Below are 25,936 nucleotides of genomic sequence, written 5' to 3'. Positions count from 1 at the left end.
CTTTTTCATCCTTTTAAATTCATTCATCCACCCTCTCAAATTTTCTCCCCAATCCAAACACCCCCTAAAAATAAAATGGAAGTCATTTAGTGGTTTTCCTTACTAATTTAAAATCAAAACTTTTATTTTTGTTGATTTGTATTCTTTTGAAATTGAAAAGCTGTAGTTCAATTTGTAATTTGACACTTTAAAACTGATATAAACTAAAATTAATTATTTAAAAAACTATTATATTACCTATTATTTCAACTACATACTACAAATTGTATGTAAAAAAAAGATATCTAATTTGACTAACCTAATTCATGTTTTAGTTACACTATGTTAATATATGAATGAGGTGGGGAAAGAAGTGTCGTGATAATGTTACATTATTGAAGAGCGCTAAAATGAAGTAAAATAAATATAAGAGAAACTCATTTCAAAAATCATGTTTTAAATTTAATACAATACTGTACAAGCGTGTTTTGACAATAGAAAAAGGAAAAAAATTATAAATGTTTTAACAAACTATTTAATATTAAATATTATATATAATATTATAGAGAACAAACATTAATTATATTGAAATAGAATTTTTTTTTATCACATGATAGTCATTAAAAAGTTTTATATATATATATATATATATGGACACATTAACAAAATAATATAATAAAAGTATAAAACCGATATAAAACAGAACAGAAAATTAATTTAGTTTTTCTTTTTTACTTTCTTTTTAATATCCAAACTATATATGACCATGTTTAGTTAGTATATATTTTTAATCATAAATAAAACCAAATCATATACACAGTTATATAAGGAGAAGAGAGGCCGTTTACTTCTGAAAAGACTACAACATTTCCTTTTCTTACTTTTCTTTAATGGAAAAAAAAAAATACACTTACACTTTTTAAGAATCTTTCTCTGAACATGATTTAACTTTAAAAAATTGCGTCAATAACTACCAATATGTGAACGCAATCGTCACAACAACGGTTGATAATAGCTTAGAACAAATCTTCTTACACAACTAATTATATTGTTACTAAAAAAATTAAAAGCAATAATATTTACACAATCGTTGGTAATATTAACAACACGGAACAAAATGGCAACGGTAAAATATACAATTTTTTCTGTACAAATGCATAACTGAGAGAAAACATACGAAGTTGTTTGCTCAATGCTTTGATTTTCTACATCAAAATTTCCCTCCCTCTTCTCTTCCATGTTTTCTTCGTTCTAGACGTCGAAAGTTGAGGAAGGAGAAGGGCATGGTAAGGGACTCTGAACCTAAAACTGTAAAGAGCCTCAAAGAAATGTATACATATTTGAAATGTGAATGAAGACATGTATGTAAGTGCTTATCTTATTTCCTCCCCAAAGCCAGAAAACTTGGTGATTCCAATTTATGGAGGCATGCCAATCTAGATCTGCATTGTAGTGGTAGAAACTATATTTCCATAATACAGACATAACTAAACTTAAACCTATTTCATTCTAGCACGATGCAGAATCCGGCCACAGTCCCATGCTTTACCTTTCTCTTTTTCGATAGCAGACAATAAAATCTGTAAAAAATTGGCTGCGTCTTCCTTACTTGATAGTTCCAAGTTTGTCTGAGGAAATGGAAGATGAGTGGCATATTGGTTCCAACGTACGGATCTTCCCTTGGGAGAATGCTGATTTTGCCTTAATAAGGACTCTGGTCTGCTACCAACTATGTGTACAACCCCTTCACTACTGTCCGCATGTATTATATTCTCCAATCCAATCTCCCATTCAATTATCCATTCCAAATCAACTGGGATGCCACAAAATTCAGGCTTCCCTAAGTTTATCAAACTTGGACTGAAAACAATCAGTACAAATCTTTCTGTTAAGACAACAAATTTACCACCTTCTTTAAGGCCTTTGCAAGCCACTAATTTCTCATCCTTAAACTTCAAACCGTCATCACCTTCCACAAGGACGGATGTTCCAACAGCTTCTTCCCACGAATAAGGTTTTAATGGAAATTCACGGCACAGTGGCCTGCGAAGCCGAACCCTATAGTGTTGAGGTCTTAATTGACTGGGTTTACTACGGTTTCTAATACTGAGAGCAGTTTTTCCCGTTACTTCAAGTATACTAGCAGCAGGTTTAGCCACAAGTCCTGTAATTCCTAATGCAACTCCTTCAACAGAGAAAGAAGAAAAAGAAAGCACGGTCAGTAGCCAAGCAAAGAGAATATTCCATCTCAAGCAACAATTGCCCCCGGCAATTCTTAATGTTGCTTGAAAGGATTAAGGAACTTGTAAACAACTCATTCAAATTGATTCACCAGAGAGAACACCAGGAAGACCATGCCTCTCAGCTCCTGTTACAGGAAACTGGAGAAGACCAGTGAGTCCCTATCAACAACATAGATGAGCAGAAACAACTTCAATAAAAAGATCATATAAAAAATTTCAGATAAATAGCATTAACAGCAATAACAACAAGAAGATGGAGAGCGGGAATAGATATAATAGTGGAAATGCAGAATACCAAAATTGCACAGGCAGCAGAAGACGCTACGAGTAATAAGTGTCACATATATATACATATATATACACCGTAATCAACACTTGGGTTTAGTTATGTTCTTGTAGTTGGGAAAATCAATCCCAAATTCCAAATATTAATTCAAGTGAGTAGAACTTTAATAGGTGAATTCCAGGAGGTAGTGGAGTATATCTTGAAGAACATCACTACAACTATGAGAGGTTAGGTGGACAGATTTTTGGGAAAGATTAAACATGGAATTATTGACATACCTCTAAGACTTCATTAATTACACCTTTACTGTCAGAAGCTACAGTTGTCTGGTGTTTTTCCATCCTTGAACCTGCTCGGTCATCATACGTAATTGCAACAATACCCTACACAAAATAGGCTACCAATGATTACAAGAAAGTAAATAAATAAATCTTACAAGTCAAACATTGATTAATTCAAACCAAGAAACACCTTGCGTGCAGCTTTACTGAATTGAGAAGCTGCATCACTAATAGCATACACTGTGTTGCTTAAAAGACTAGTGGTGCCTTGAGCCATGCCCATGATAAGTCCAGTGGGGCTCTGTAAATGGATCAAATAGTGCTAAAATAGTTTGTTATGCAAGGATATCATAAATAAAAAGGGGCAGCATATAAGACATTTACCCTCACAATGCTCTTTGCAGGCACAGACAAGAAATCTCTAATGCCAAGGCCCATGCTCCGTGCAAAGCCCAGGGGATTACCAATGACACCAGCCGAACCAAACAACTTCAAATTTACCAAATAATGGAACATCGTGTTATACAGATATGAAACTGGATTGCTTAATGCACATTAAGCCATGGTAGTAAGTAATAATTTAACAAAGATTAGTTCATTATGTTTCCTTGAACCTTACAATTCAATTATAAGGAAATTAATCATTCCAATCGGAGCAGACTAAAATATTTTCAACAAAAAAGTTTCGATCCTAATTCAAATATATGAGATACATTAATAGAAAGAATGAACATGTTACAAAATTCTACAGATAATTGACATGATTTTGATGATTTTGGAAATTCATGCATAATTAGCATTTCTAACCTGAATAGTGAAGATACATGATTCTGAAATATAAATCATTTTTATACCTTATAAGTCTCATGAAGTAGTTGGCGGTTGTAATGCCTAATCAAAATCTCCTGAATGGATTCCAAACTAGCCATATGATGTGAAATGATTAAATCCTTTAAATAAATATGTGCTCCCTCCACATCAGCAAGAGCCATAAGACCTCTCTGTAATTATTAAAAATAAGCTGTTAAAAACAAACCACTTTATAAGTAGAACATCCTCCCTCATGCCCAGGACTAAATATTTGGTACAAGAAGTTCCTAGAACTACATTTCTTGGTGGCCAGGGGAAGCACTGCCCAAATATAATAAGAACTAATTTGGTCATATATTCCTAACTGATGTGAGTCATCTTAAAGAGCTCAACTTTCATTGATACTCTAGCAGTGCAAAATTACTTCCAAAAGAAAAATGGAATTCTACTTACATGGATGAGAAATTCCTTGGGTGACAGGATCCTATTTCGAAGCATCCATGGGGCACTGGAAAAACTGCATTTGTATAATTTGTGTCATTGCTTCAGAAATAGTACACGTAGAAACTGAATACTGCAGTTGGAAAAAACCTAAAATGAGCAACTGACCTTAAAGTCAACTTGATTGGTGCTACTTCAAGCATTTCAATATAAATTTTCTTCTGAGTTCTGGCCAACAGATAGATTTCCTGCCATGGGGCTCCAATTGGAACAATGGAAGGAGAAGATGCAATCCTTTTATGTTTTCCACTGAACATTGGAGCAATTTTTGGAGGACATTGGTCGGCACTTAATCTGAAATTATCACTAGTTTGAACAAATAAGGATGAATTCTCTAGAGATGCCCCATCATAGTGATCTGAAGATGGCATGATTCCGTATTGCAGCACTGAACAGACATTTGTGAAAAATTCAAACAAGCTCAATATGACTTCTTGTTCAATCTCAAGACGGAAATCTTCAATCCTGCAAGAATTAAGCATAATATGTAAGAATTGACTTTAAAGTACATAATCAACAAAAAATCAAAGCAGTAACAGTAAACTGTAAAGATGCAAGAAAGTTAGAAAATAAAAACCTCAATTTTACGTATTCATATGAAATAAATGAAATGTCTTTTTTCCTCCACTTTGATATTTCTAGGCATAATACAGGAACAGAAGAGCTGCTCATTTGACTTAAATTTTCGATTCTTGTTCTTGTACCATCCTCCCTAGATTTAAAATTATCAACTTGGCCAGATCTGTATCCACCATCGAAGGATAGCAATACTGGATATGGAGTAAAGCGCAATTGGTTGTCAATTTGTAAGGATGATATTAGCAAGGAAAGACATTGCCTATCCAAACTTTGCAGTAGATTCATTTGAACATCCCTAATACAGACAAAAAGCAATTCCTACAGAAATAAAAGTATGATTAGCAGAGATAGTGGAATAAAAGAGATCCTGAAAATAAAGTTCAGTTCAGTTACCTGTGGGTATGAATCAATCAATGAAATCCCAATATATGGAACAAAAATTGATATTTTCTCCTTGTATTCTGAAGCCCTTACCACATTCTGATCATACAACCTTTTCTCTGTAGCATGAGCAGCACTTGACTTCTTCACGTCATTAAAGATATGGTAATTTGAATCAAGAACACTAAGGACCTGAAAATATATGTATATATAACCATGAGGTCAGTAAATGTACTTTTTCAGGTCAGATATAAGATGAAATCTAACAACATTCTTGCACCTTTGTTGCTCCCTCTGCATGTACTGATAAATAGAAAGTCCTCTCGGGCTTCTGAAATCAATATTTGCATAAGCTAAGATAAGAAAATTGAAATTGTAGAACCTAGACTTGAGTCCTAGAATACATGTAAAATCAACAGACTTCAATTGTGTATTCATTCATGTCAATAAAATAGCTCAGATCAGATTGTTAAAACAACTGCCAAAACCTCTTATAATAATTGAAAATAGATGTTCTTAGAAACAATTCCCTTTGTTGTTTTTTTGTTGATAAAAGATTTTAATAGGCGAAAAATACTAAAAAACTGGAATTTTAGCATAGGTAATGCACCTATTTTAATAGAAATTAAAAAAATGGGTTATAATTACAGGTATCCTAATCGCCTAGTTACCATAATTATGTAAATGCTAAAATTGCATAATTACCACAATTAAAATGTCTAACAATATAAAAAATTCTAAATGTAGAACTTTACACTATGTAAATCACAAGGAATGATTGCATTAAATATTAAGAGCTGATAAGCACAAAGAGAATAAAAAAGGTAATACCCTAATTATTACTGAACCAAATAGCACAACCAGAAATTTGGAAATACCCTAACTTTGAATGATATCTCATGATATCATGATGATATATTAAAAAGTTTCTTTATTGTTGTAAATTGTGTATTTAATAACACAAATCTTTTATTTTATAATCATTCAAAGTATAATATAGCGAAATCTAATACTGGCTAATAATGGAGACCATCCCAATTTATTAGTTGAACGTATTTCCCTATTTACGATATAATCACATCATTTACATACATCACAAAATAGTTGAACATGACCTCAGAAATAGTCTCCACATTTCCAAATAATAATTTATTACCCCATTTAAATGGGATTACAAGTTTGTGCAGTATAAAGGTTTAGTGCTTGGTGAATTGTCTACACACCATGTAGTTTACTTCTCAGTTGCTTCTATGCCTAAAGCCCTATACTTTCAATATTAATGAGCAGATAACATGTTATAGTTTACCTCAGAGGTTGATGGTAAGCAGACAGGCATATATTCTTTAACATCATCAAGGTCGTATGATCCCAAAACTCGCTCTCCAGGTACCTTCAATTTTGGCTATCACTTAAGATAAAGTAAATTGAAGTTTCCATTGTGCAAAAGGATTAAAGTTTTACCTCCACAATTAGTCGACGAGGGTAGCAGGGTTCATCCCATGTGTACAGGTAAGAAGTATAGGAGTGAATGACTGTGTCAAACATTTCACACCTCTGCTGGTATATTCGCAATCTCTATAAAGTACCAAAATAACAAATAGATTTCAATTGACAACAGATTAAGAATTTTGTTCGGTGCATGTCTTTAGGAAGTACCCATATACAACCAATACATTCATACAGTTTTTTCCATTAATGCAATAGAAAGCGGCATTGACTTTTGAATTTGAATGTAAATTTAAAGAAAAAAAAATTGCATAGATTCTTAACAGAACCAAATTAGATGAAGCTGTATAGAGAGACCAATGGTAAACAATATTCCTAAAGCGATGATTGCTAACAGAACCAAATGGCTCGTATGATATATGTACCTCACCTCAGCTGGTAGTATAACACTCTGTCGTTGTGTTAAGACAGATGCGTTCAGATGAAAATCTAGAGAAGTCTCAACAAACACATCAACATGCATATAAAAAAGAGGAAACACTCTCATTAGAGATAGGAAAAATGCCCGTGCACGCAGGTATCCAAGATAAAATCCATGGCGAATCTGCGTGTACCAGGTACTTTAATATCGGTTTATAAACGGATCGGGTGCAACGTATCATACTACCTGTATCCATGAGTATCGTTACCCGCAAAAAGAAAAATTTAATTTATATTTTATTAATTAAAATTTAATTTATATTTTATTAATTAAAATTTAATTTATATTTTATTAATTAAAATTTAATTTATATATAATTTTATATTTTTTTGTAATTTATTTAGATTTTATTTTAAAAATTTATAAAATATCTTTTTTTAAATATCCACAAGTAGCTGCAAGTTTTCTAAAACTCACAAGTATTTTTCATACGGAGATCCGACAGGTAATGGGTGGACATTTTTGTTGGAGGTCGAGTAGCGGATAGACATTATCCATACCCGACCCGTTGTCGTCCCTAACCTTGATCTTATTATAAAAACAGTAATCCTTTAGTAATCATATAAAATAGTTCAACTATTTTGGAGTCACAACTAGAGCAGTAATGCAACTTAAAAACTAGTGACAGACCTCTTTAGAGAAATTATCAATTCTGTATGGCATATACCCAGTGTCATCATCTGACAAAAGAATCAAGTTGGTCCCAGAGTTTCCCTTGATGTTTCCAACTATTTTTTCATCTCCCATGGATATGTCAGCATTCTGCACTTCAACCCGTATCATGTTTGATGTTCCAGAAACAAAGTTCCTCATTTTCAGTTGTGTATCACCCAGATGATCTGGTAAAAAGCTTCCAGACCACTGCCATCCAGATTCATTATAACAAATTGAAACAAGCAGCTCCCTGTGTCATATGTTAGAATACAAATAGTTTGAACAGATTGAAGAACGAGATAAAGAAAAGACAAAATACAAAGTGCAAACAGTGTGCCTGTTTTAAAATGGTTTATGCCTAACTAAACCTACAAAACTGGCTTATTAAATTTGCCTCACTTATATACCGTATTTTGGCACTCTTGGACTTGATGAATGATCCTTTTAATGAATCTATGATAGGCTATGATATCACTTTATGAAGTGGTTTAAACCTAACTTAATCCTACAAAATCAGTTTATAAGGTGACAATTGCTCTCACTTATATAACATATTATGAAATTATCTTTAGTCAGTGTGAGACTTTATTTTTTCTCAAAACCATCTCTTACATCCAGCCCTATTTGGTTGCTATGTGTTTAACAGACTGAAAGCAACCTTCTTTGCTACTGGAAACAAACAACTACACTTTGTTCAGAATAAAGGAACAATACAAACTATCCAAGATACATACCTGGTTGTATCTGTCCAGTGAAGATGATCATGTTTTCCTATTCCTAAATAAAACGTAACATCAGTGCCTTTCTGCTTGTAAGATATTTCCTTGCTACATGCGTTGCTGATTACATATCTGCACATTTAGATAACAACGATTACATGAAAAGACACTAATATAAACAAATATGAATATTGTCCAGAAATCTGTCGTCCTAAAGGTATTCACAAGGCAACAGAATGGTTTTCAACTACAACACACATCCCAGAATGAACATCATTTTTGAACTAAAGGGGAAATAATGCCGGTCAATACAAATTTTCTATACTACTCCCAAATTATCAAGAGTAAGATCAGACTCCCGAGCACTTCACCAGAGAGGCTTTACTGGCATTTCTAGGAACAAACAACATTAAAAGCTTACACCTTCAATGGTAGGTTGACCAACGGATTTCATCAATAACAATATCTATGAAGACCAATATGTACCTAGGCTGGAAAGTGATTGCATTTGTCCTCCCAGCATATTGTTCAGCAACTGAGTTAGATGACATAGCTAGAATGAATGCAGAATTTGAAGTCAACTGAGGAATAAGGATAGTGCTTGAACCACTTGGTGGCAGCAGAGAAAATGGATTTGACCACAAGGAATATGGCATCCGTTGTCTAACATCCTCAGGAAAACATCTACTGACTTTAACAAAAGCATCATTTACAGAGGAATCAGGGCTTGGAGAATAAATGCAGGGCTGAACCTTTTCATGCTCATGATTACCAGAACCTGAATCCTTCCAAGTGGACTGGATCCTTGAGCTCAGGGTACTCTTCAATCTTCCCGAAGAAGGATTTCCCAATATAGAATGAACTTTACTTTGATGCCTTCCAAAATTCTCATGGTAATTGCCGATAGAATTTGCACTACCATCCTCTCTGCAAGAAACGGTATGATTCTTCATATAACTCCTTGGATTATGTGGTACTTCCACAGGTAATTCACGGTTGGATGTAAGCAAGGAAAGACCATCCTTTTTATAAGATAACATTACATTTTCACCCATGTCAAAATAAGAAGGTATGACAAATCCCCTTTCATTCGTTTCACCAGTGGGTTCCATCACACACAGGGGAAAACCCATACAGTTATATAAAATAAAGGGAACAGAAAAGATGAGTTCCCTACTACCAGAATATGCATCCATTACTTTCTCTACAGTAATATATACTGGACCTACAAGAGCAAGACAAAACATTTAGAGGTGAACGAACAACACTAACACAAGACAAAAATTAACATATAAATCAATTACCACTAGAATTATTTGGTTCAAATTTAAGGGTTTCAGAAGATGAAAACTTTGTTTCACTGAACTTTGCCACTGTGCAGAAAGTTTCTAAACGAGGAAATTTAAAATTAGAACATTTAAACCCATCAATGCAGATCTCCAGTCCTAGGTCATGTGAGGGATCAATATGGTATACAGAAGTTCCCACCTAAAACAAGAAAATATGTGAAGTCTTTAGACTGTTGCACCACTTAAATGAAGATGCTATACAAAGACAAAAACAAATTAAATGAACAAATAAAATAAAAACAACAATCACAAACCTCTGAAACTCTCACAGTATAGTCTACGCCACCACTCTCACTGATCAACAAAATTTCCTTAGGAAGGTAATTGTTAATTATTAGTGGAGCACTTAAGATCAGGTGATGAATGTAGTGCTTCTTTACATCATCCGCAGGGACCTTATTTTTCAGCAATCCAGATGAAGTCAAGCTCATATTCTTAAAAGATAGACAGCACCGAAATGGTAGACTACTTGGATGAGATGGATAGCACATGAAAGATTTAAAATTTCCAACTTTGCTGTTAACTGAAAGAAGATTGGAGAGATTATGAGCTTCACTCCACAAGTAAGATTTCCCCATTGGCCGCCACCTTACACAGCCAGCTTCAGCCAAATGAAGAGGAAGAGGAAACTGTTGCCCAGGTTGTATTGGACCTAATAGCTGAATTAATGAAATGATACATCACAAAAAAATATCATATAAAAATAACAATACATTAACAGCAGAAGTTGTTAAATAGTTGGAGAAAATTGTGTACCGTAGGCGATACACCAAAGGGAATATCAAACCGCAGCTCAAGAGGTGTTGAGGTTGCATTTAGAAGAACAACCTGTATAACAAAAATCTAATTAATAAGGATGGTAAAATGGACGAGTCCTTGTAAACAGAAAATCTAGATGTCCTTGTCAACAGAAAATCTAGACTCTAGAGAAAACTTTAACCAATTAGTACATACAGTGGAGTATATTCGTATTAATTTGCTATGGCGCACCACTGAAACATCAAATACAACCGGAACAACCAACGTAGGGGCTGTATTCAGACTACCATCCTCAGCAGCTTCATTATAAGACTTGGAGAAATTAACCTCAAAGCATGTTAGTCCCACTAAATCCATTGAAATTGGATCAGATGACCTTGAAGTTCCTTCGAGCTGTACAATAAGATAATGATGAGTAAATCCATTTGTCCTTTGCTCACTTAAACTATCAGAAGAATGAGAAGGCCTGAAACGAGAAAGTTTCTTTTCTGTATTTTCATCCATGTATATCGGAATTGAAGAACCTGGTTGCACATATTTCGCATGATTCTCATTAGAACCATGAAACTCATCAGGATTGACAAGCCCACGATATACACGGTAAGAAAGAGGCACAGAAGTCAGGTTTTGCAAAACATAAGGAGCGCCACATGTTCTAGCAGACATATATTCTGCACATGATGAATGCAAAAGTTTGTTGCCTTTGTGATCATCCAATCTCATTAGACCTGGACCATCGAAGAAAATCTCTGTAGCACGTGAAAGACACTGCAAAATGAAATACTCAAGGTTAACAATCACTATTATTGACAAATACTATACATTAAAAACAATCAGACAAAACAGTAATTCAAGATTACCAAGATTGCTATCCTAATTCTTTAGGCAAGACCAAAATATCCATGCAAGCCAAAAGTTTAAATGAAAGATGAAAAACAAAATTCCCCATCTCAACATACAATATCATGTCAGTACTTACAAAAGTAGAATGTAAGGACCATCCTTTCAAGTCAAATTTGTTCACCATTCACTGGAAACAAATTAGCTGGAGAAAACAAGAACAGAAAACACAAGCCAACAGAACTGGAATCTTCACTATAAATTTAATGTCACGGAAATATATTAAAATTTGAGGACAGAATTACATATTATAACTCTAGGGAGAATGTATGGACTGATACTTCAAATTAATTTTCCAGTCACAAAAATAATAATTACATTGTAAACCTATCAAAATCTATGAAGCACTGATATTGACATGGACACTGGACAAGACACAAACACTTCAACACGTCTAGTCTCCAAAATGTAAGACACAGGGACACAAGTCTATATATTAGATCATTATGTATTTACATACTCAAATCATCTATAAACAAGATTAGTCAAATAAAATAATCTAAACACATTGTCACCTAATACAAAAATGAATCTAATCTATCTATCTAATATCCAAAATAGGAAAAGTAAATGAGAATATAAGATTTCTTCCTTATTTCTATAATCATAATAGAAACTTATATAATAAGTTTAAATGTTTATGGGTTTTTTAGAAAATAATTGTATTTGTGGTTAATAACATTATGTTGGAGTTAGGTAAAAATCATGTCAGAAACAAAAAAAAATGTCTTGCAAATTGGGCACGTCATTGATACATGTTGTACGAGTGTCGTAAGCGTATCAGTATCCGATAAGTCGAACACCAGGACACGCTATTTATGAGGCATGTCCAAGGTTCACTTTTATTCAAAATGATCAGTCACCAAAAGCAAAGAACCTGAACTAGTTATTTCCAAACTAGCCCATAAACTGAACGGAAAGAAATGATCTACAAGGATGTAAAATAACAGGTTTCTAGAAAAACTCATAAAAACGAACAACAAAATTTTATATACCTCAACTAAGGATTCTGTGATATTAATGTTCAGCTGAGTTGTAGATTTGAGAACGATATTTGTCGAAACAGACCTGTTCGGCAGAACAGTCATTTCTTGTTCCCTGACTAATGTCAGCAGAAACTGCCAAGGCTCGATAAAAGGTTCCCATGACACCTTAAGATTAGCAGAGCACAACAACAACCAAATTGTTAATGCAAAATAATTAAAACAATAACAATGGTATCTATCGAGACAGAACTTTTATTAAATACACCTTTTCTATGTTATTGTAGTTTACTTGAAGGTAACCATTGAAAGAACATTCCATCTGCTTTCCACTTGCAACTATATGAAACCAGATGTTTCTGACAAGAACTTCAAGTTCAGGCCCATTATGGCTCCACTACAGGGAACACAAAACACTTAAATAAGAGTGTTTTGGACCCAAAATCAACTGTATTTGGATCCATGGTTCAATTTCGATAAGTATCAGTCAGCAACAGTTTAAAAACTAAGAGTTTGATTAGTATAGGAACTAAAGTTTTAGTCTGATAAACCAATATGAGAATCAAACGATTAGTAATTAATGAATCAAATGTCAGTAAAATGAAATGCATTGTACAGGCTGATATCAACATACCCTTCCATCTGTTATGAGAATAGAAACCTTCCTCATGCGGAATTCGAAAGTAATGCTGCTGATAGTTGAATTTTGAGAAGATCCTGATTCCAGAACATCAAATTTTACAGCACCCCATGAATGAATTGCAGGATGTGAAATCCATATATTGGCATTATCACATATGATCTCCACATTGAGTTTGATGGCGTTAGGATGATTCTTACAAAATACAGCAACCACATCAACCTGAATTACATCAAGAAGCGGCCAAGATGTATGCTTTCCATTCTCAACTATAATTATTAAACTACTTATTTTGTCCATTTTGGACTTCAGTTGGATACCTACGCTTCTTACGGTTATTTCAAAACCATTCATGTTGAAAGAAACAGTAAGAAGTTTTGCATCCTTTGCTTCAAATATATCAAAAGAGACACTCGAAGGTTTCACATTGAGACCTTCAGCATGCTGTAATTCCACACAAGCTTCTTCGCCAACCCAAACAGGGATGTGAAATGCAATACACACATTTTCTGACTTCATTATTAAGACATCATTCTTGACCTCTTCCGAGGTAAAAGGTATTGAGGTGCTTTCAGAAGCATTCACGGACAAACTATTTGCTTGGCCTGGACCTTTTTCCAAATTTGCATGAAACTTATTAAGGAATTTAGCAACCTCGGTCCACTCAGACAAATGAAGCCAAATATCAACAGAAGAAAGACAAAGGCCAATTTCACTTTTCCCATCAATAGATTGGGAAAAAGAGATACCAAGAACTGACAGGGAAAAGGAGGTTGGGTTGCATTTTGCTAAAACAGAATCATGTGCAGAGTAAAACACAAAGGTAGTGAAAATCAAATCTAAAAATGCTAAGGAATCATTCAATATGCATGCAGAACAAATGAACCCCAAATCACCCTTGGCTATTAAGTCCATAAAATCTTCTTTTCTGTGATAGAAGCTTATAAATAAAGATTGTGTGCAACATTTAACTTCTGTTGATATGGTCGAGGCCATCGGGATTGGAGAAATAGTTTGTGTTGCCTCCATGCTTCTCTTTGAATTAAGGAACTGAAGAACATCTGACTTAAAATATTTGGATTGATCATCAACTGAGGAAAACTCCTCAACAACATCACATATGGCCGTACATCCATCAAAAAAGTGGCAATCTGTTATTGAAGAAAACTTCTCAATTACAATTTCATGATCTAAAAATATAGTGAAGCACATAAATAAAAAAGGAAGGTGGGTGGGTGGGGGGATGACCAAATTAAGTAGAAGAAAATACCTTCTGCAACAATATGACAACTGCCGATGCTTGTCATGAAACATATTGATGAAGTGCTTTTGCAATCAGAGTTGTTTTCATATGGAATTCTAACCCAAACATCTGCATTTATGGGTGCAATTAAAGGACTAGTTAAAAATTCTGTAATTCGTTCAGTTTTGGCTAAGCCAAGCAAATCATTCTTGCAAAGAAGGAATGACACAAACAAGTCTCGCCCAAACACATTTAAGCAATCATTTCTTTTGGCAAGCTTATGAATAGGAACTGAACATTCAGGAGGGATGTTTCTTAATACATCATCAGCACCAGAATTCTCAATGAAACTACAATAAAGTTGTGGCATTTCAATCTTTATAAATTGATGGTCATTGCTTTCCACTGGAAGAATTATATTAGAGTCCAAGATTTCAAGTTTATACGTAATTTTCTTTTCATTTTCAACAGCTATATCCCTGTGCTCTCCAGAGGAATAGTGATTACAAGCACCATCCCAATCAGATAATGAGAAGTAACCCATCATAATGGAGAGATATTCAGAAGGTAACATGCAGTAGACATGCTGAATGCCAATGCTTATTTCCAAATCAGCAGTTGAAGACATATTCTGTCCTTTCCTGAACCGTATATTTAAAATAGGAGACAAATTTGGTGAAGAGGGACCCCAAAGATAATCTTGAAAATTTCGTGGGCCCCAAGATGATGTAAGAATTAATCCTTCAGAAGAAGAAGATATATCCATACTGTCTTCACAAAATAATAGACAAGACTTAGATGTAGGCACCATGATTGTCCCAATAATACATGATGAGTCATGAAAATGTGCTCTTATTCCACATAGGTGTAATTCAGTATGGAAAATATCAAAGTTGCTCACAATCCCAGATTTGGATTTTGAGGGAGAAACTTGAAAAAATTCGGACCCTATCCTCATGTTTATGTTGGAGTTTTTTATTTTCCTGTCCCTCTCGATAAAATAATTTCTCCAGTCACCAATGGCATGTATAAGTGTGCTCTCTAGATTACCAAGAGAACCAGAATTGTGAATTGTTACAAAAGGAAAGGAATCCATAGGAATGCAAGCAGAATCAGTGGAACCAAAATCAAAATAATTTGAGAAGCCAAACTTATGTAACCCAACACCTGAGAAAATTTTTGAGAAGTCAACAGTATTACTGGCAGAGGATTTCTCAGAACTGCTGGTATAAGCAGACAACCTATCAAAGAATCCAATGAGCAGTCCAGTAATATGAGGATAGCAGTGGATATCAGTATTACTTATGTACATAAAAGTCCTATGACAAACCACATCAGTTCTGGAAGATTCATAATGCATGATAAAACATGAATCAGCAACCAAAGCCATATCAGAATCTTGATTGAATTCAATATTTGATCCAGGAACACAGTCTTCTCCAATTGTAGAACCAGGAGATGATATATTCCCAGATAAAAGCACAAGGCTTTCCTCTTTCATTTTGTTAGCATGGATAACTAAAGATTTCGTACTGACGAAAATCTCTTCAAATTCTGTAGAAACATACCTGCAAGCAGTAAAGCAAACTGTGAAGATCAGTATTTTGAAAACATCTATAATTTGCATCGTTGGGGCTGTAATGGTTAAGAGAAGTTTTCATACACACTCAAATATCATAAATATACTCAAAAGTCATATTTTGAAAACATATATAAAGCAAACTGTGAAGATCACTATTTTGAAAACATCTATAATTTGCATTGTTGGGGCTGTAATGGTTAAGTGAAATTTTCATATGCACTCAAATATCATAAATATATATAAAGCAATCTAAATCCAGAACACAGAACAAAGCCATGATATCCATACAATCTTACAACAGATTTCATCCACCGGGCATTGCAACCCTCATTTGGAATCCTTTGCATGCTCTCTTCATTCCGTTTTGGCACAAAAAAATGTATTAAAATTTAAATTGATGCACAAACAATAAGGACAAATATTCTGATGAACATTCTTATTACTAGTTCATTTAAAATGTTTGAAGCCATAACTAGCCAATATTTTTTCTTATAGAGTATATTATATTCCCTCTCTTCAGAGATACTTAAATTACACTGTTCTCTTAGTGATGCCTAGCATGTGATCTTTAATTAAAAAATTACACTGCTCTCCCTCCAAAACACAACTTTCAAGCAATATCATTTCTGTTCACTACAACTCTCAGCATCCATCATTCCATTTGAACTTTTACTATCAACAACGGGATTTTAGAGGAGAATTATTGTGTCAAGTTACAAGGCCATGGTCTATTTATAAGCCATAAAGTCACCAATAGGGTGTTGACATAAAAAATCACAAAAAATAGAAGAAAAAATTAATCCTTGAAGAGCCCGTTCATTACTCATCCCCACAATTATGGGGTTCATTTACATTAAAATGAACTAAAGTGCAAGACAATTCATCTCTCAAGGGAGCGGAGAGCAGAGTATAACTTTCAAAACATTTATGAGTTCAATTTACTATAACCAATTCTCAAAGGGGAAATTTTTGGGTTATTTTTGGGTTATTTTTGTTAATGAGTTCATTGGAAATCTTGTATCAACTAGAGATTAGGCTATTTACGGTATATAAGTGACAGTAAACCTCACCTTAAAAGTTAGTTCTATGGAGTTTGGTCAGGCATAAACAATCTTAAGAATAGGGTTACACTAAGCTGTACATTACAATGCATGTACCTGACCAATCTATCAATGCAGCAATTTTTATAAAACCTAACCAGGTTTACTTGAAAACCTTTTAAATAAGCCTACAAACCTAGTTCTAAATAGACAAATGAATCTAAAATTATGCACATGTCATTAAGCATGAATTCTTTAAACACAAACAGATATATTATTTCTGTTTATTTAAATATACCAGCCTATAAGTCCTAGTATGTTTAACTAAATAGGGATTTAAGAATAACCTTGGCCCAAATATAGCAAACAAGGTCTTAAATCATTTAATCTTATGAGTATGCTTGAAAAAAAAAAAATATACATATATATATATATATATATATATATATATAATACTACTAATGAAAATCAATTGATTCAACTATTTTAATTGGTTTTGATGAATTAAGTATTTTTATCCAACATATAGGAACAGAAGCTATTACTAATAAAAGACACACCTATTGGTTGAAAAATTATTCCCATTAAATATAGTAAACAACGTCTTAAATCATTTAATCTTATGAGTATGCTTGAAAAATATATATAATACTACTAATGAAAATCAACTGATTCAACTATTTTAATTGGTTTTAATGAATTAAGTATTTTTTTTCCAACATATAGGAACAGAGAAAAAGTATAGAAATGTGATAAGAACTCTTGAATATTGATACCCTTCTAAACTATTCCTGGATTTTAGTGCAATGAAAATCCAGTTTAAAATTACATTCAATTTGCGTTTAGAAAAAGAAGGATTTACCTCTGCAAAAGTTATGTTGAAGCAAGTTATTTCTTTCATAATGGCCCCAAAATGAATCATAACATTTATTATCAAGTTACAACTCCTAGGATCTTTTCAAACTTATTCCTCAACCACATAATGGAGAGATACCTATAAAATCTAGTTCCAAAACTCAACTAAATAACATTCACAAGTGTCAAGAAAGTTCTAGGCAGTCTCCATGAAAGACAGCCGAATGCATATGTTGAACGTACCGTAAGACCATCTTTTGTAAGGAAACCATGAGCTCAGAGTGGCTATCTCCATATTCAAAGTCAACTTCCAGATCAACCAGATCAACTTTTGAAACAATAGATATGCCAAAAGTAGAATATGCTGGCACAACTGAAACAGTATTGGGAGGATGCGAGGAGTTTAAGACTCCAAATTCACCCATTAAATGCAATGTGCCAATATGGTTCATCAATTCCATTAAAGAACCATATATTGAGGGAGAGAAGTGTGCTTTAAGAGATTCAATAGATACATAAACCTGAAATTAAGAATTACAAGGAATCAAGAGATTAGGAGAGAGGAAGACAAAGAAAGAACAAAAAATTACTGCATGGGAGACATGTTTGTATTAAGTGCAAGTTCAAGTTGTTTTACTTCATAACTGAAAAAGTAATCACCTCTAATTGCTTCAAAATGGTCTCGTGTGGGATTCTGCAAAATGCCAGGAAGATCGAAACACTAAATTTGTCAAGAATAGAAATTCCTTTTGACCCATCAGAATTTATCATGGTGATCTGAAGTATTTAGAACCAATTCAATAGTTACCACACTAAAAAATAATGAATAACAACAAATATAAATGCACAAGAACTACCTGTGAACTGAGAGCCTTACCATAAAATTATCCAATGTAACATCCAAAAACTGATATAGATCTTGAAGTTGGATGCCCATACAAATCCCAGATGTAGACAATGAATTTAAAAAGTTTTTCACAGAATATGGTTGCTCCTCAACTTTTGAAGAAAAAGACTCAACACCATTTGTGGACTTAAAACATATAGATTTTGACTTCATTACCTGTGCTAAAACATCAACAATAAGCAAAAAAAAAAAGAAAAAAATAACTATGAAACAAAGTGTAATTCAATAATTTACTAAGGATAAAACTGTCAGAATACCTTGATTTATGTTGTAGTAAATATTTCTTTGTACAGTTTTAATTGCATAAATAGGAGATTTAATTACAGTTTTCTGATACTCGGAAATCTGAAGCAACCATAGATTGGCTGACAGAAAATTATAAAGCTGGAGACGTTAACAAAACCTGCAGACTCAGGTAATTACTCCTTAGAATTTGCAGGTAATATTTATTATCCTGTGCAATAAATGCCTTAAATTCTTCTAAAGAAGGTGTATGGGTAGTTGATTTTGGAGCCACAGACCACATAACTCAATAGACCCTGTCCTAGTAACCAAAAAATTGCACTTGCAGACAGGACTTTCATTACAGTTGTTGAAAAATGAGATATTATGATAAACCAGAATCTAATTTTATTTCATTGTGATACTTGTGAATTAGCAGAGCACAAGCGTGTTGATTTTCCCCTTAGTAAGAATAGAACAACTATTCCTTTTGTATTAATATACACAGTCATGTTTGGGAACCCACCAATATTCCTACTCCATCTAGGGCTTGTTGGTTTGTTATTGATGATTGCATTCAAGTTTCATGGCTGTTTCTCGTGAAACAAAAAAGTGTAGTGAGCCAAGTTTTTACTCACAGTGCGAGAAAAGACTGCATAAATTTTTATTTCACAGTTAAACTAATTAGTCCACTGATCTCGTCAAGCAATATTGGACACAAAACATATTTAGTTTGGTAATATAGAGAAGTTACCAAGTTGCTATACTCTGATGCTGTGTTTCTCCAAGGAAAATTGACAGAAACATCAACAATAGTAACATCCCACACAAGTTTTTTATGGTTTACAGAAATATATCTGCAGATTGAAAGAAACCCAAAAGTTGCCATCATTGTTTGACAGATGATTCCACATAAAAAAAGGATTCTGAAAAATGTGACACCACAGCTTACTCTGCTTTGGATAAGAGTCGAGTATTGTCATTTTCAATTCCATTCAGTGACAGCAACACCTGCAGTTTGACAGAAACAAGAGATCTATGACAACATACAAACAAAAATATATCGTCCTCAACTGGAACTACAATGTGTAGACTGGGAGTCAAAAGAGAAACAAATCTCTATTAGATCCCCTGAAATATTTCAGTTAATCAGTTTGATTGTGTGATTGATTTGTTTCCCTATATAGTCAGTAATAATACATTTTTTAGTATGAATACTCTATTACTGTTTTTATTTAGCTAATTTTTAGAAAATTCATTATTGTAATATTTTCTTCTCTCTTTAGAATTTGGTTTCCTACTTTCACCTAATCTAATTATCCTCTACAGAAAGGAAAAAACCCCATGCAGATTAATCATCAAAAATTATTAAGTGAATTTTAAGCTTAACTGGACCCCACAAAACTAGTTTGTAAGGTGAAGTTTGCACACACTAATGTAAATTGGTCATATCTCTAATCGATATAGGACTTCCAAAACACCTCCTCACGCCGAGCCATATATATCTTAAGCATGGACACAACATTGATCGGTGGTCTGATAGCAAGTGAAACAATAGATCCAACAAACAACAAACTTCATTAATCAGCCGCCATCACCGTCGGAGCATCCGTTTTCACCGCGACATGGCTGCTTTTCAACAATAGTTTCTTTATCAACTAGATGTTAAAAATGCGTTCCTCAATGGAGATTTGCAAGCAGAGATTTATATGGAATAGCCTCCTGAATTTATTACTCAGGGGAAGTTTATTGGGTTGGTATGTTGTCTTCACAAATCCTTATATGGCCTAAAACAGTCTCCTAGGGCCTGGTTTTGAAAAATTTAGCAACCTTGTTCAAAAATTTCAAACAACTCAATTTGAGGCAGGTCATTCTGTCTTTTATCGTCACTCAAGTGTTGGATGTGTCTACTTGATAGTATATGTTGAAACATAGTTCTTACAAGCAATGACAACCATGGCATCTCCAAATGAAACAACATCTTTTTAATCATTCTCAGACCAATGATATTGGAAAACTCATATATATCTTGGTATTGTTATTTCTCAAAGGAAGTATGCATTTTATATTTTGGAGGAACCTGGATTGATGAATTCAAAATTTGATACATTCTTAGATCCTAATACTAAACTTCTACCAAATCAGGGGGAGCCAATGTCAGATCCCGAACAGGATAAAAGATTAGTTGGGAAATTGAATTATACATGTGCCTTGTAAATGAACTTCCCTTGGACAATACATAAATTGGCCAACCAAAATTACAATGAATGCAATATCCAGCCTTGTGAATTTCAAGATGGGTTCCCTAAATGCTTGGGTACTTATCAATTGACATTGAAACTAGTTCATAGTACCTTGGTTCGGAGTACCTACAGAGGGTTCGGAGTAGAGCAAGGTTGAAGTGTCATCATATGTGAAGTCTCGTTGAACAAAAGTCACCAAGAGATCAGCTCTAAGGAGCAATGCTAACATAGGAACTTGGATATTATGGGGTTGCTAAGTCCCCTGTTAAGTACCATGGAATGTTTGGTTCTCCCTCCTTAATAGCTAGCTTTTGAGAGTGGGTTCCCCATATGTTTGGGTGCCTATCAATCATTATTACGTCTAGAAAAGTCCTTTCTGAGAGAGCCATCACCAACCCTTTTACTTTAAATGATCAACTAGTAAATGTTGTCTGAGCCCCTCAAGGAACCTGAATTCAGTATACTTGTCCAAAGCCCTACACATTTTTCTTATATGCTCCATGCCTCCAGCTTGAGAATGGTGTTGGATGTAAAAGGTGGTTGGACAAATTTATCCATAAACACTTCTAGTAGTGAAAAGTAATAAAAAAATCTCCACAAGCTAAATTTAGCTTATGCACAAATTGAAAATAATTTGAAACATTATATGAGAACTTCTACAATCTAGCTTATACATAAGCTAATTTTAGCAGATGGAGAAGTTCACTCTCATTTTTCCTTTTTAAATATGCTAATGAAGAAACTTACCCAAACCCTTATGAAGCAGCCCCATAACTAATTTTCTAGTCGATTGACCCCAATAGTCTTATCTTGTAAAAGCATGTTAGCAAGTTGTAAACATTTCTTAGTGTAAAATATCCAGATTGCTTAGTGTTCTTTGTTCAAGCAAATCAGACAGTTTCTACTTTAAAATTCTAAAAACCTTTCTCATTAACAACTAAACACGCAGAAGTCAGTTGCCACTTAATTGATGAAAATAGTCAGCAAGGACTAGTACACAATGGACGGTAGCAAAGAATGATCTCACTTCAAAAAGACACTTAGTGAGGGTAGGGTTTAATAGCATGCTAACATATACAAAATTAATAATGAGGACAACAATAATGAAAGCAGGATATTGGTAAAATAGTTAATACCCTTTCATTATGAAATTTGAATGACGTAAAGACGTCATAAAACTCCAACAAATTTGATAAAATGTTTGCATCAACTGTCACTTCAAGTTGTTTGAGTATTCCCTGTTAAAACGAATTGGAAAGGAAAATATGATATAACAAGACATTTCAGTTTTGAATATGCTTACCTACACGAGCATACCAACAGTGTTGCATACCTTCACTAACATGTCCATATCTGTATGGGATGAAAATTTTACTCGAATGCTGCAACAACTATCCAAATTGTCCAGTAAATGGTTTTCAACAACAGGCTGCAAGTCAAAGTATATAACAATAAGAAATATAAATTGAAATGGTATACGTAGAATAACTATCAGGCTAAAGTTCCAATAATTCTGTTGTATCTTTTCTACATTGTGGTGGATGAAATGAAATAATGTTAGAAATCCAGTGAAGTAAAATTTGGAACAAAACTTCGTGGATTAAAGGGAAAAGTGTCATGGCAAGGTTTATATCAAACTGGAGAAAAAATTATCCAATGCCCATAAAAGTAACACTTCTCTCTGGCAATGAATGTTGAGCAGTAAAAAAGCCAACAGCCAAAAATATCTGGTAAAGAAATAGGAAGCTTATGAGGTTGGGTGGGTATAGAAAAAAAATGAGAAATATTAAGAACCAATGTATCCAGAAGGAAGTTGGAATAGCACCTATTAAGGAAAGATGGCAAACAAAATTCCCCAATTGATTTACATGTTTACTCAATGCAGAAGAAATTATAAGAATGATACCCCTCCAATATGCACAACGACTTTCTTGTTGCTTAGATCAACCATTTTCCCAGAATTGAATTTGGATATAACAATTCCACGATCTTTGTAGATCTTAGACTTGACAATTCCACCTTCAACAATTATTTCTGCAATTCCTATACCATGCCGCCTTAGAAAATGAAAGAAAGATTGGGAAAATAAACATAATTAGTTGACTACTTAAGAGTACGAGTACATGGCTACATGTTCAATTTCATATCACACATAATCAAATCAAAGAGACGGAGTTTAGTATATGAAAAACTGAGTAGCATTCTAAAGTTGAGATTATATTCTAATTTTTTAGTAAAAAATCACAGCTGAATTGATAACAGTCAAGGAGAAAGTGAGGGAAAGTGGGTTTGGAGAGTTAAAAACACAAAATAAAACACAGATTTCACTGTTTTAAAATTAGAATATAATGAATTCCTAATAGGTTCCTCTAAATGTAGTAAATGATCTCACTCATACTCCGGACTGTGTTTCAACTACAAGGCTAACAGCTGGAAAAGAAACATTACACTAAACAACATAAACAATATGACGCTTGCTACAGAACTGAATAAAGCATTAATTACTCTAACATGAATCACATGAAAAATAGAAATTATTCCCAAGGATTTAGATGAAAAAAGTATCTCAAAATGCTTGAGAACAAAGGGATAGAGCGCCATACTTGCTACACAACGTAGCAGAAATCTGATCAATCTCAAACGTCATCGAAAAAATGTATAATTCATGCTTTTCAGCAGAATCAAAACTGGACGATACTAGAGGATGAAATTCAGTTGCTTCAGACATATCCTGCAAAAATACAGAAAACAACTGATAACGATCATACTAAAATATAAAATATGGGTTTCTTGGTTTACATTTTGGTGATGTCCAACAGAAAATTACACAATGTAGTATGTGATTCTGATGTCTACAATTCATTTGGATATAGATATGTTCTGAACTAACAGAATAGCAAAGAAAAACAATTCTCTCGCCAACAAATATAGCCATCTTCTCATTGTTAAGAATTATGATTGATCATTTGAGTTATTAATTTTAATCAGTTAGTTGTCACAGCATTAATAGCATAAGGGGGATGACCAAGCACTTCAATACTCTACCCAATAGTACTAAGTCCGTATCATATTTCTGAAGCATTTATTTCTACCAGTTTTCTGCTAAACAACAGTACACAGCAAGCGCATTGATGCATGCAAGTACCTTAACATCATATGACACAACTCCAGAAAATTGACTAGAATCATCAGTTCCTCCAGCACCAAGCATACCACGAGAAAGCCAATTTAACCATCCCCGAGATTTAACTGTATGTTCATCATTGCAAGACTTCTCTACAGGAATATCAGTGTTAATCTTGCCACTGTTAGGAGTAGAACATCTTGAAAGAAATTCCTGTAAACATAAAAAGGAGAAGATTTGAAAAAAAATCACACATCACAAAATGTCTTCATTATTTACGAGATAAGAATCTTACAAGATTAATTATAGGCAACCACTTGCAACAAAAGTTATGGTTAGGAATAGCTGACAGCAATAAAAGCTAACACATATAACAATAATTAATTATTCACCCTAGTAATATACACTCTAACAAAACTTCCCCCCTCCCCCATCTCAAACTCAAGGAGAAGATCTTTCAGAATAAAATCGAGTTTGCCTTTAAGAAAAGCAAAAGGAGTTGAAGATAAAGACTTCATCAGCACATCTGCCCATTGTCAAGAACACGAATATGATAGATGAAGAGCTGTTTGGCCATAATATTTTCCAGCACAAAGAAAATACCAATCTGCATGAGTTCAGTGCGACTATGAAGCACTGGACTGTGAACAATAGACATAGAACTTTGATTATCACAAAGAATGGGATCAGTAAATGAAACTTGAAATTCAGTGAATGAAATAGAAAGCCACCTTAATTAAGTAGAAGTTTGGGCCAAACTTCTGTACTCAACCTCTGTGCTACAAAAATAAGTGACTCACTGCTTGCGAAACCACCAAGATATTAAATTGGGACCAAGAAAGTTAGTTGCTCCTGAAGTACAATGTCTACTATCAATATCATATGCCCAATCAGCGTCAGAAAAATGCTTTCAGGGTTGGCAAGAGATGCTTTCTGAAAATGTAGTCCAAGGAGCAAAGTACCTTTAAGATACTGTAGAATGTGTATAACCACAACCCAGTGAGAATCCAGTGGCTTGGCCATAAATTGACAAACTTTGATCACAGCAAAGCTGGATTACAATCTAGTAGTAGTGGCATATTGCAAAATACTAGCCACTGAACCAAAACTTTGATAACTTACATTTGCAAACCATAGGGGAACAAATGGGATGAGCTTTAGTAATACGTGTTTTGTGAAACAAGTCTGAAATATATTTGCTGAGTTATAAGAATAAACTTATCAAGCAAATATTTAATTTCAAGGACAAGAAAATAGTCTAGATGAGGATGAACCATAAGAGAAAAAGTTGCATGAAGTTTTGTTGTGTTTTGTTGAGTTAGTGGACTAGAGCTGCCTGTTATTATATCATCAACATATACCACAAAATATACAACCTGAGATTGTTTTCTATAGCACAAAGCAAAAAGACACATTTACTGCTTACAAAGACATACTAACAAAGTGTAAATTGCAATCTGCCACACCATTGTTATGGTGCTTCTTTTAACCCAAGAGATTTGTCCCCCACTTCAAATCCAAGAGATTGTGCCATATAAATTATTTCTTCAAGGATACCATTCAAAAAGGAATTGTTGACATCAAGCTGAACCAATTTCCACAGCAAGACAAAGAACAACTCTGATTGTAATATGCTTTACCACCAGAGAGAAGGTTCCATGAAAATCAAAGAGATGTACTTTATGAAACCCCCTAACATCAAGCTAATTTATATTTATCAATAGAGTCA

The 25,936-nt window shown here is 33.8% G+C and overlaps 1 protein-coding gene across 5 annotated transcripts in view; it reads right to left on the bottom strand.

The window, feature by feature from the left end:
- Positions 1–1,007: 1,007 nt before the first annotated feature.
- The window catches only part of LOC114177994 (vacuolar protein sorting-associated protein, putative (DUF1162)), a 42,522-nt gene continuing 17,593 nt past the window's right edge, over positions 1,008–25,936 (bottom strand). For 3 of the 5 annotated variants that reach the window (XM_028063642.2, XM_028063640.2, XM_085671245.1), the window contains 34 exons: positions 24,229–24,420; positions 23,687–23,814; positions 22,990–23,140; positions 22,417–22,512; positions 22,220–22,321; positions 19,793–19,851; positions 19,595–19,697; positions 18,589–18,774; positions 18,372–18,488; positions 17,955–18,232; positions 14,262–15,802; positions 12,986–14,142; positions 12,620–12,748; positions 12,364–12,519; positions 10,664–11,236; positions 10,466–10,537; positions 9,964–10,368; positions 9,665–9,848; positions 8,847–9,585; positions 8,376–8,492; positions 7,618–7,891; positions 6,522–6,635; positions 6,367–6,450; positions 5,341–5,391; positions 5,073–5,252; positions 4,678–4,997; positions 4,209–4,565; positions 4,053–4,116; positions 3,644–3,790; positions 3,174–3,278; positions 2,980–3,090; positions 2,787–2,891; positions 2,312–2,381; positions 1,008–2,164 (listed from right to left, as the gene is read on the bottom strand). In XM_028063642.2, the coding sequence (XP_027919443.1) occupies positions 1,479–2,164; positions 2,312–2,381; positions 2,787–2,891; positions 2,980–3,090; positions 3,174–3,278; positions 3,644–3,790; positions 4,053–4,116; positions 4,209–4,565; positions 4,678–4,997; positions 5,073–5,252; positions 5,341–5,391; positions 6,367–6,450; positions 6,522–6,635; positions 7,618–7,891; positions 8,376–8,492; positions 8,847–9,585; positions 9,665–9,848; positions 9,964–10,368; positions 10,466–10,537; positions 10,664–11,236; positions 12,364–12,519; positions 12,620–12,748; positions 12,986–14,142; positions 14,262–15,802; positions 17,955–18,232; positions 18,372–18,488; positions 18,589–18,774; positions 19,595–19,697; positions 19,793–19,851; positions 22,220–22,321; positions 22,417–22,512; positions 22,990–23,140; positions 23,687–23,814; positions 24,229–24,420 (9,153 nt within the window). In that variant the 3' untranslated portion in view covers positions 1,008–1,478. Of the gene's footprint in view, positions 2,165–2,311; positions 2,382–2,786; positions 2,892–2,979; positions 3,091–3,173; positions 3,279–3,643; positions 3,791–4,052; positions 4,117–4,208; positions 4,566–4,677; positions 4,998–5,072; positions 5,253–5,340; positions 5,392–6,366; positions 6,451–6,521; positions 6,636–7,617; positions 7,892–8,375; positions 8,493–8,846; positions 9,586–9,664; positions 9,849–9,963; positions 10,369–10,465; positions 10,538–10,663; positions 11,237–12,363; positions 12,520–12,619; positions 12,749–12,985; positions 14,143–14,261; positions 15,803–17,954; positions 18,233–18,371; positions 18,489–18,588; positions 18,780–19,594; positions 19,698–19,792; positions 19,852–22,219; positions 22,322–22,386; positions 22,513–22,989; positions 23,141–23,686; positions 23,815–24,228; positions 24,421–25,936 lie in introns of those variants that run through there. The other 2 variants (XM_028063645.2, XM_028063646.2) reach the window with 2 other exon arrangements.

Source organism: Vigna unguiculata, chromosome 3, assembly GCF_037176805.1.
Source record: "Vigna unguiculata cultivar grain cowpea cultivar isolate G323 ecotype 2 chromosome 3, ASM3717680v1, whole genome shotgun sequence".
In the NCBI taxonomy this organism is placed as follows: domain Eukaryota; kingdom Viridiplantae; phylum Streptophyta; class Magnoliopsida; order Fabales; family Fabaceae; genus Vigna; species Vigna unguiculata.
Note: the sequence above shows the minus strand (reverse complement) of the source record. Positions and strands in the feature narration are given on the sequence as shown.